General features: G+C 32.3%; 1 protein-coding gene across 1 annotated transcript; it reads right to left on the minus strand.

Moving 5' to 3' along the window:
* Positions 1-246: 246 nt before the first annotated feature.
* Positions 247-7,692, minus strand: LOC134690739 (stromal cell-derived factor 2-like). Its single transcript, XM_063550788.1, has 6 exons — positions 7,576-7,692; positions 4,239-4,354; positions 3,688-3,770; positions 2,738-2,877; positions 2,297-2,378; positions 247-1,905 (listed from the first exon to the last, which is right to left on the minus strand). The coding sequence occupies exons 1-6, from the start codon at positions 7,640-7,642 to the stop codon at positions 1,731-1,733; spliced, it is 663 nt and encodes a 220-aa protein (XP_063406858.1). The 5' UTR covers positions 7,643-7,692; the 3' UTR covers positions 247-1,730.
* Between the last annotated feature and the right edge of the window lie 4,543 nt (positions 7,693-12,235).

Consider the following 12,235-nt stretch of genomic DNA (forward strand, 5'->3'; position numbering starts at 1 on the left):
CAAATGATAGTACACAAGACACAACATAGAAAACTAAAGACCAAGTGAGCACAAGACAATTGAGGCAGTAAAATGAAATTTCCAGAGAAAACAAATGAAATGTACAGAAACCCTGAATGCAGCTTCTACAAAAACTTTGACTATTTAAATCTGTGAATATATGTGAAATGGTCATTCCATAACAGTCAACCAACTCATGATGGTGTCTGTATTCAAACCAAAATTATTAAGCATATGAAAAGCAAGTTTATATATAAAATAGTTTATTTAAATTATTAGTATAATTTATAAGTAAGACACATACAATCTGACACACAATAACCTATTCATTCATACCCTCATTTGAACTTGTTCAAAAGAATTCTCTTAACAAAAACATGACAGAGTATTTATATTCTAAAAAAATACTACCAAATTTTAGACAGTAAAATTGAAACATTTTTTTGTTTCACGAATGGTTTTCTTCAATTGAAACTCTAACAAACAATACAACATTATATGTCCATTCATTTATAGATTCAATCATGTTTTAATCTGACAATAGATTCTAAGAATTCCCACATTTGATTTTGCACTACAACATGTTAAGCATATGATTTACATTAAAAAATATGGTAAAAAAACATTCAAATACAAATATATCCCATACAAATATAATATCCCTCTCTGGTAATTAGACAAGCAAGACAACACATTGCAGTATGAAATATTGTAAATCAACTAATGTTCAGGAGCATTATATTTTCACAATTTTGCCATTACTAGTACTTTTTTTGGGGGATAAAAGGTCAATTTCTATCCAATAGAGCTCATATGCAAAGTTTGTACCAAAGTTTTAAAATTAAAGAAACATAATTTATCAAAATTATAAAGTTTAATCAAACAAGTATTAAAAAGTTCATACCTGTAGCCAGGGGGGTTCGGGTGGTTTGGACAACCCCCCCCCCCTCCCCCCCCTTGAAAACAAATAAGCACTGTTAAAGTCAATGTTCTGTTCGAATTGTGACTGTTAAAGTCAAGTTTGTGAGTCCAACGAACCCCCCTTTGGAAATTCCTGGCTATGGGCCTGAAGTTGTACCCATATTGTTCAAATGCAATGTACTTGGCTCCAATTATACAACCATTCACACTTTTTACATGAGTTACATCCCCTTAATCAAATTTTTCTAGTACATCTATAACATGAAGTTAAAATGTCAGTTCTCTCTGTAAATTTTCTACATATTTTTTTTATTCCATTCTTGCTATTTGACCTTTTGAGAAAGTCATGTAAATCTGTCTGACCAACATTCAACTGACCACTGCTTCTTTGCAGGTCAGTTGACAAAAGCCATGTGGGGGATATTACTTTTTTAACAGGACCAAACATTCAGGAAATATGAGAAGAAGCAATGAAACTTTAATACAGTAAATATTAAATGAAGATTGGAATGAACATCAAGTAAAAATCTGAGACTTTTGAATTTAAAGTATCCACAAAACCTTAAAAATACTGTAAACTCAGAAATTAATGTGTGCATTTATAATTACTAATCACATATAACTACTAAAAAGTGTGAGATCTTATAAATGCAATTGCAAAACTTGTAAGAAGGAAAATTACTTCTGACGTTCAGACTGTTAGATTTTATCATTATGCATTTTTTCTATCGATAAAAACATCACAATAATATCTGAATTTGCAGTAACCAAAAATAATAAATTGATAAAGTCATCTAATAAAGGTGAAATCAGAATTCATCATGTCCAGGTGTTCTGACTGTTGGGACTGCAGATTCTGTCGGCTTGATAAAGATTCCCTCGGCAGCCTGCCAATAATTAAGTTCACTTGGCGAGGGGTAGGCACAAATCTCTTTCTGTCCGTGGATTGGTCGACCAAATGTGTCACCGGTTACATGTAAATAGCTGTAAAATATAAAAAAAATAAATGAAATGTGCAACAAGAATTATAAATTGAAAAGTGAAGTTGACATTTTAATAACCAATTTAAACACATAAAAAGAAACCAAATTGTGACTTGGATGGAGTTGCTGTCTGAACTTGTCTCATTTGCACTCATACCACATCTTCTGATTTATGTAAACTGAAGTAAACAATGTAAAGTCTTTTGAGTCATGTGTCTGTAGTACATTTCAATCTTGATGTATCTTTGTACTATTTAGTTTGATAATTGTGAATTCAGAGAGATATTCATAAATCCAGGACTTATGGAATTGCCTTAGTGAGAACCCTGTTAGTTCAACCACAAATTATGGTAATTAACTTTCAATGGTATATTTAAATGCACTGTACTTACTTTTCTGTGACTACATTTTTAATCCTGACTTTTTGGTTTCTGTCCCAGTAATTACCAGAACATATAATGACCCAGTGATCACCTGTAAATACGTTAATAAATCTAACATCACATGTTATTTAGAGAACTATAAGCAGAGCCCACAAAATGATACCACCTCCACCAATTATTGAAATAGAAAATAACACATAGGTTCATTTTTCATTACATGGTTAAGAAATAGAAAATAACACATAGGTTCGTTTTTCATTATATGGTGAAGATTCTATCGAGATATAAATGTGTACTGCAGAGTGCATTTGTTTTCTTTTAATCATTCAGAGACAGAAATGAAAAATTCAGCATGTTTTTCATTTGTTAAGGGGCATAACTCTAAAGCTTTAAAAGGTGTATGGATGGACGCATGTATATATTACAGGTTTTACTGTATTATAAACTGACCTTCATCTCCTACTCCATTTTCTCCAAAGGCTGTTACTTCTAAATTTCTGGACAATGGTGACTGGAAATGGTGACTGTGTAAATTCCTGTTGGTATTCAGATGTAACAATCTAATGGTCTGTCCACATTTGATTGGCTGACTGAAATTTAAAAAAATTTAAAGTCTAGTTGTTCATATCAATCCTAAAATTTAAAAAAAAACGGTAAATTGAAATGATTAATATTTGATTAGCAACTGAATTGTAGCCATTTAACACTTTGCATACCTCTCATGGGATACATTTCTGCAGCTAATCATAGATGTGCTAGACTAAACAAGATCATGAGGATTTTAGTAAAGAAATGGTTACAGACAATGAAGAAATGGACTGGTCAGTTCAAGATCTAGATGTGACACTTTAGAGGTTATCCAGCATGTGAATGCATTGGATTTCATGTATGTATATCATTTACATTGAAATACAAGCCAAGTCTTTATGAACAAATCTTTTTGACATACATTGACATACAACATGTACAAGCCTGAAAATCAGTCCCAAAAAATATTTCTTAAAATATATACCTGTACTGTAAAAGCAGAAATTTTCGTGGAGGATTTAATTTCGTTTATATTTTGTGGAGATAATTTATCCATGAAATGAAATCTTATACAGACACAAAACCACAGAATTTTAACACCACAAAAATGAACAGTATATGGCTTGTCATGCTTGTGAAAATTGTTTACTTCCTTTATGTACATGTACCTACCCTCTTTCACATTGTTTGCCTGTCTTGCCTATAACTTGCCAGTACATGTACCTACCCTCTTTCACATTGTTTGCCAATACATGTACCCACCCTCTTTCACATTGTTTGCCGGTCTTGCCTATAACTTGCCCGTACATGTACCTACCCTCTTTCACATTGTTTGCCTGTCTTGCCTATAACTTGCCAGTACATGTACCTACCCTCTTTCACATTGTTTGCCGGTCTTGCCTATAACTTGCCAGTAACTATTGTGATCATCTGAAGATTCTACACCTGTTACAGACTGCAAAAGAAGTAAAAGCAATAAATGGTTTGAATCTAAATTTTCCTGTATCTCTCCCTTCTATCTCCATTTATCCCTTCAATCATGGGCCTTCAATTCATCTTATCCATACACATATGGAAGTAGATTTAGATCTTTCTGCAACATCCTGATTGAAGGAGTGTGCCCCTAGCTGAGCCCTTTTCTGAAGTAAAGTTTTTTAAGCTGACTGCATGCTATTAAATAGTCTATGAAGCCAATTAAAGGATTTTTTAAATACCTAAGATTTAAAAAGGAAAAAACTTTGCATTGTAAGAATTTTTAGTTAGCAAAATTTTAATGCAGTTTTCTCTACAAATACAATAGTTAATTTGAATCAATATCAAATGGTAATACATGTATCATTATTATAAATACGTTTACACACAACTATTTCTCAAATTACAGCAAATTCAAATTCTTGACCACTAAACCTACATATGTACTTACCTGTTGACCACTGCCTGACCCATACTTGACATCATGAGAATGTAGCCGTATATTGTGGTATGGATTGAAGAGTTTTAATGTTGATCCACAAGTCACATAATGGTAATCAAATCTTCCTGTCAACATAGAAAGTTTATATTTAAATCATTTGAAACTCAACATGATATAACAAGAATGTGTTCATAGTACAAGGATGCCCCAATGGCACTATCATTTTCTATGTTCAGTGGACTGTGAAATGGGGGTAAAAACTTTTAATTTGGCATAGTGATAAGAAAGATCATATCATAGAGGATATGTGTACAAAGTTTCAAGTTGATTGGACTTCAACTCCATTAAACATGTTAAAAAATCCCTTGATTAAAAACTTTAATCTGAATTGGGATAGATAGATGAACAGACAGACAACCTGACACACAGACCTAAAAACATAATGCCCGTGCATAGGGCATGAAAATAAGAAGATGTGGTATGAATGCCAATGAAAAACTCTTCACAAAAGACCAGATGACACTACACATCACTGTACAGCTTTCAACAATGGGGCAAAGCCCATATTGCATTGTTGGTGTTGAAGGGCCACAAAATTACAAATGTAAAACAATTCAAACGAGAAAGCTAACGGCCTAATTTATGTACAAAATAATGAACAAAAAAAATATATAGATATATATATATATATGTCATGTATGTATTAAACATGGAAACAAATGATAACAACTGAATTACAGGTTCTTGACTTTGGACGGGCTCATACAGAATGTGGCATGGTTAAACTAGTTTGAAAGCTTAATCCCTCTCCCTAACATGTGATGTAACAGTACAACATGAGTTGAAAAAGTGTCAACTCATAAGATGGACACAAAAAGAAATGATATACAAAAATAACACAAGACCCTTAGTTAATAAAGTACAATCAATCTTCAAAACACCCTAAGGGCGCCACTCTAGAAAGCGCCAGTGCCCTACCCTCTGTCTCTGAAAACAGTGTATCAAGTAGAATTTCTGACTGGTGCATGTGGTAATGCTTTGATCAGTGACACTGTTAGCAGATTAACCATGACTTATAGTTATTAACTGCTATGGCCTTAGGTTCATGTGGCAATTATACCACATCTTCTTATAAGTTACAGTCGTCTCTCGTTATCTCGAAGTCAGTCGGACCGGAGAAATATTTCGAGATACACATAGTTCAATTTCAAACGAAAACCGGAAGTTTGACTGAACAAGGGACACAACTCTTGCTTAGCTTGGTAAAGCTAAAATAAATCCGGGTGAATATAGGAAGGGGATCGATATTCTGGTATCAGATCGATGTATTTGTATGTCATGGTTTTTCGTTATTATAATAACATTGTTTTACTTATTCAATTGTTTCAGTTACAATTGTTTCCTATGGCTTTTATCCGAGAGAGTAATTTCCAATCGATAGTTTCGTTATTCAGGTCGTTTAAAGTTGACAAAATTGTTTATTCTCGGATACAAAAGACTTTAGAAATTTTAGATTCCTCTTCATTTTGTTTTATCTCACTCTTTCTTTTAATAAAAGAAAATACAAGATAAAAGACGCCGATTGAGTAGTGTTTAGGTGATCATCAACGGAAGTCATAATCCTTACTTTATACACACCCAAGATCATAAGTGTAAATCACAATAAATTGTTTTGTAAATATTTTAAATACTTTTTCATGAACATTAACAATGTATCACTAATTATTTATAAAAATTCTATAAAAGATAATCTTAGGTAAACACTCGTAGAAAAAGCATGTCATAAATCAATACAGTGGTCAGTGACTGGAAATTTATTTACACGTGTATTGTCAGATTAACTCTTCAATCCATTTAAATGCTGGAGGTCATGTTTTGACATATGTGTATTAGTTCGAGATAAATAATGAATTTTGAATGCTTTTGTTAACCTTGGGATCGTAAATATAGTTCGACTCAACCGAAATTTCGACTCATCAGGAGTCGAATTACATACATTTATATGGAACAAAGTTCGGGACCACGTGAAAACTTCGACTCATCCGAAATTTCGAGTCAACCGAGTTCGAGACAACGAGAGTTAACTCAGTGATATTGTTGGCTTTTTTCAAAACTACCTCTGCCCTTTTTTATTGGGAAAATATGCGTCATTTTCATCAAATTGGGAAATTTAAAATAAACCTCAAATTTGACTGAAACTTCAATTTACCGACTCCCTTTCAAGAGTCAACTCTTGCATTGAAATAAGACCCCTTATAGTCAGTGATTACACATAAAAAGATCCTCAAATCTGCACATATAGGCATTTTGGGCATGAAAAATGTTCAAATGAGTGTTTTTCCATTTGAATTTGTGCACAAATACTACTAAGACTGCACTGTTTGGGAAAAAAGTGGTCTTTTTGGGAATAATTTTCAGCCATTTTTTTTTCAAATTGGGATTTTTCTCCAGGAGAAAAAGCCTTTATTCTCCACTAATTTAAGGCAAACAATATCACTGTAACTGTATATTAATGTACATGTCCTAGTACTCCACTTTCTGTGCCTGTATAGTTATCCCTGGATATATATGAATGTATGTATGTATGTACTGGTAAATGCCTCCAATATCCGAAGAACCCCTCGAAAGCTGCGATGGTACAGTGGCATCCATGCACACTCCCTAACGGGATAAATGGAGATGTGTCACTAACGTATATTTATACGACAATTATTTTTACAAGGACAATCAATCCCCACCCAACACAAAGGGAGTCTGTTATTATGGTTGAGGAAGCCGAAGTACTTGGAGAGAACCACAGGGCCACTCGGTGGAAACAGACAAACCAGAGAATATTAGAAGATTGATCACCAGGTCAAAGTAGGGGACAACTTCGACCAACCGAGGCTCCCAACGTACCCATTCTAATTTAAACTCTGGTCTGGAGAGGGTGAAAATTATCCTTCTAATGTACTGACATTTTTAGCACCCCAAGTGAGAAACGAACTCAGGACCTTCAGCACTGAAGCCATCGGTCTTTTAAAACCAATAGACCACGAACTCACATAAACGAATAATATTGTACCCCTTTTGGAGAATAAGGAAAAGGGAATTTTATTTTGAAATGTTTTCACAGTTGTTTAGCTTGCATTTGCTGATGAGTGTTGTATAGCACAGGCATATTTACGTTGATAGTGATTCTTGCAATGGATAGAAACAAGTGCCTGTGTTGTATAGGCTTGTAAGTAACTGTACAGCAGATCAAGTCTCAAGGATTTATTTCTAAAAAAAGCTTACGACCTACAGTGGGAGTGTCAGATTCAGGCTCGTATTTCTAAGCTGAAATCGGACATTTTATATGTTTTACCTTCTATCAATGAAATGAGAAAAGACAGTAAGATACATGAAATTATTTCACTGGATATGAACGCCATGGTGTCAGTAACGTCTACGTCTATGAAAACTCCAGAGAGGAAAAACTGGAATTCCCCGCTTCCGGTTGGAACACGTGAAGTTTTTTCATTGGTTGGTTTGGGAAAATACCCTTTACTTGTATCTATAAACCGAAATGATAAAAATATGCAAAGCAGGAGAAACTAACAATAATGTTAGTTTTGTTTCAAACTATATGTATTAAAAAATGCCAGACGCAATAACATTTTAATTATAACTATACCAAATTATCATCATTATGCCAATAAACAAAAAAATAAAATAGAAAAATGTAAAAAAAAATTGGCATGCCAAAGTGTACAAAAACAGATATTTTTGAAATATTAGAAAATCATTTCAATATTAATCATTTTCTATTCTTAAAAAAAGATATCCAAAACTGATTTTCAAATATAGAAAAGTAAAAAAAATTTATGTAAAAAAAATACCGTATTTTCTTATATTAATAAAAAATGACTTTTTAATAATAGAAAATGAATTTCTAATATTAGAAAATGTCTTTTTGATGTTAAAAATTGATTTCTTAATATTAGAAAATGATTTAGTTATTGAACAAGTTAGTGGTTGGTCAAAACCTTTTAGTGGGGGAGATTTTACTTTGAAACTGTGAAAGTTGATTTCTTCAATGTTAGAAAATGTTAGATTTTTCAATATATGAGTTAGAAAATTAATTTCTAATATTAAAAAAAATAATTTATGAATAATGGGAAAAGGACTTTAAATATCAGAAAATGAAGTTCGAATATAAGAAAACGAATTTCGAATATTAGAAAACGAATTTCGAATATTAGAAAATGAATTTCTAATATTAAAACAGGTATTTCTAATATTTAAAAAAGGAACTTCTTATATGATTAAATTACTTTTTAATATAAGAATTTGATTTTTAAATATTAAAAAAAGAATTTCTAATATCTAAAGAGGAATCTCTAATATTAATAAATATCTGTTTACTATTAGAAATATTTGTTTTTAATATTTAAAAAGGAATTTCTAATATTTGAAAGGGAATTTCTTGTATTTATAAAAAGAAAATCAATATAAGAAATTAATTTTTAAATATTAAAAATGCATTTATTTTTAATATTTAAAATGCATTTTTAATTATATATAGAAATAGTGTTTTTTCTTTTTATATATACAAAAAATCATTCTCTAATATCATAAAATGATTTTTTTTATTTTAAAAATATATTTTTTAATTTAAAAAAAATAGCTCATTTTGTCAAATTTGGCTTTCCATAGGAGTCAGTGACCATGATGACATGTATCATCTTTTATATCTTTTTGTTATATTTTGCCATTAAAAAAACGATAATTATGAATTCATAATCCCTGTTGTCATTTGGGGGAGGATAATGTAAATATTGCATACATTGCATGACCATTTAAAACAGCTGCAACATGCATTCGATAAGGAACAAACGAAATATCACCACTAAGGAAATGGTGCAAAATTACAACGATTTCATGTTTGGTAAACTTTGGGAAAACAGTATGAAAGTTTATTAGAAGGAAAACTGTATTAATTATTTTTTGCCATTTATATGTTACGGATTCGTAATAAATATTTAAAAAAAGAAGACTATAGAGGACTTAGTTTGGTACATTCATTGGCTCTAAAGTTTTTTTCTTTACCTTTACTATAAGAATTTTAAGAAACTTGTTTCATATGACTTTTATTTCCATGAGTGTACATATATATATATCGCTCGTCTAGTACATATAAATGTAACATGTATTTCTATTTGTGTCCATCTAATGAGTAATATAAAAAAAAGAAGATGTGGTATGATTGCCAATGAGACAACTATCCACAAAAGACCAAAATAACACAAACATTAATGCCCTTTCAACTGATTTTTATAGTTTGATTTTATTATGTTGAACAGTTACACCCAAGTTGTCCCAAGTTAGGAAAGGGTTGGCTCAATCAATTGAGCTTAAACCCATCACATTCTGTATGTTCCTGACCTGGCCTGGAGCCCGTAATTCAGTGGTTGTATTTGGTTGCTATGTAACTTTTTTTGATTTTGATTTATTATTTTGTGCATAAATTAGGCCTTTAGCTTTTCCCGATTGAATTGTTATACACTTGTCATTTTCATTTTGAGGCCTTTTATAGATGACTATGTGGTATGGACATTGGTAATTGTTGAAGGCCGTACGATGATCTATAGTTGTCCATTTCTGTGTCGTTTGGTCTCTTGTAGAGTGTTGTGTTATTGGCAATCATAGCACATCTTCTTATTTCTATAGTGTAACTTAAATGAAAAACCCATTCAGAATGATGGTTTACCATCCATCAGTCGCAAGTTGATCAGACAGTTTTGGCATTTACAAACAGGTCTTCGATCTTCGTTCCTCGTCACAAACCAAAACCGACGGAAACATTTTTTTTTGTACTGGTATGGATAGTTAGCCCCATATTGACAGAAACAAGTGCCTGTGCTGCTACATTAAAAACTATTGTTATTATGATTTTTCACCAGAAGTATCATTTATTCAACCAAGTCATCAACATATGACAATTTTGAATTGTATTTTTGAATATATGTTCACAATGAATTTTTTTTTAAATCACAACAGAACTGCTTAAGCAAGAAAGGTGCTAATTTCCAGAGTATATGGAGCGCGTTACACTTCGGAATATCTCCTTTGTATTCTCGGAACCATTCCTGATAAACAACCCGTACTAGAGAAAGAAAATAAAAAAAAAAAAGTTATTAATTAGATGTATCTATGACAACCTGCGATTCATAGACATATCCTCTTTTTTCATTATTACTACAGAACACACCATCAATGCAATTTTAGAAAACGGAATATTTAGATCTTGGACAGAAATCAGTCTTACCAGTAACAGTCTGAGTTCAAGCAGTCTATTCTCCGACGTTATGTACAGAACCATGTAACAAATAAAGAAAAGGTTTCTCTCAAGAAACTCGTTAGCGGAATTACGATTCCTTTATAATTACCGACCGTTTACTTTCCCTGGATCTCTTAATGTTGATTCGAACCAGAACAGAATAGCTGAAGTTTACTTTGAGGATGTCAGACTAATGAAGTCTGTTTTGAATTTTCAGCTAATATCGTTAATATTTGTAAAAATCTTGTCATCATGTCGATACATGTGTTCATGAAAATCACCAGGCTGACATTGTCGACAAAATATCCCATAAATACGACAACTAATATAGTGCTTTTGAGCCGGGAATTACCTTTAATCTGATTGTGCTTTATGTCCGATAATTTATTTTTCCCCCGATACTTTTGCTTCTTGTATGCTGATTTCCGTCTGTTTGGCTTTTTGTCCGAAAATTTGACTTTTTGAACGACACTTTTGCTGTGTGTCTGTTGCTTTCGGCCCGTTTTGCTTTTTGTTTGATCATTTTGCGTTTAGTGCGACATATTCTTCTTCAAATTCCTCTTTTTGTATCCCATATGAAGACATTAATAGCGAGAAAGCATTCAACACAACAAATGAATTCCCTATTGAGTGATACGAAAAGTCATGTGGTAAGATCCACGGAATCTATGAATACATATTGGGATAAAATTGAAAACCGTATGGATGATTTTGAAAGAAATTTATCAAGCAGATTGCTTGCATGATTGAAATAAAAGCATGCGAAAAAATTACAAAAGTGAAGGACCAATTTCAGAAAGAAACGGAAAACATTATCAATGTAATAAATGCTATAAATGTATTTAGAGGGAAGTAAAATTGGATAAAGGTTTTATTTTTTGTGATATAAAATTTGAATTATAATGATATATCAAATGTGTTCAATAATTTTTTGATCATTTTGTTAATATATCTGATTTATTTATTGATTGTTGGTGTTTTTACGCCACTTTTAAGCGCCAGTTTTTTTTTGTGGAGTAAGCCGGAGCGCCCGAAGAAAACCACCGATCGCGACAATCCCAGTCACTTAAGATTGAAGTCGAGTGCACCCGCACGATAGGGGTTCGAACTCACAACATCAGTGTTTACTGGCTAGTGATTACAGAAGTAGAACAAATTAGCCCACTTGGCCGTCAAAGCCCCTCAATATCTCTGAAAATGATGTCATACATATGTTAAATTCTCTCTTATTATAAGTAATTGGATAACTATATTTGGTATGTGCGTACCTTGCTAGGTCCTCATTCCCGTCAGACAGTTTTCACTTGATCTCGACCTTATTTCATGGATCAGTAAACAAGGTTAAATTTTGGTGGTCAAGTCCATATCTCAGATACTATAAGCAATAGGTCTAGTATATTCGATGTATGGAAGGACTGTAAGGTGTACATGTCCAACTGGCAGGTATCATTTGACCTTGACCTCATTTTCATGGTTCAGTGGTTATAGTTATTTTTTTGTGTTTCGGTCTGTTTTTCTTATACTATATGCAATAGGTCTACTATAGTTGGTGTATAGAATGATTGTAAGGTGTACATGTCTAGCTGCCAGGTGTCATCTGACCGTGACCTAATTTTCATGGTTCGGCGGTCAAAGTTAAGTTTTTGAGTTTTGGTCTATTTTTCTAATACTTTATGCATTAGGTCAACTATATTTGGTATACTAG

This window comes from Mytilus trossulus, chromosome 11 (genome assembly GCF_036588685.1).
Source record: "Mytilus trossulus isolate FHL-02 chromosome 11, PNRI_Mtr1.1.1.hap1, whole genome shotgun sequence".
Classification (NCBI taxonomy): Eukaryota; Metazoa; Mollusca; class Bivalvia; order Mytilida; family Mytilidae; genus Mytilus; species Mytilus trossulus.

Coding starts and splice junctions, on each gene's coding strand:
- LOC134690739 (XM_063550788.1), bottom strand. CDS start 7,642: ATGGCGTTCATATCCAGTGAAATAATTTCATGTATCTTACTGTCTTTT. Junction 4,355..7,575: donor TCTCATTTCATTGATAGAAG/GTAAAACATATA, acceptor CTATGTTGACAG/GAAGATTTGATTACCATTAT. Junction 2,878..3,687: donor GGCAAACAATGTGAAAGAGG/GTAGGTACATGT, acceptor TTTAAATTTCAG/TCAGCCAATCAAATGTGGAC.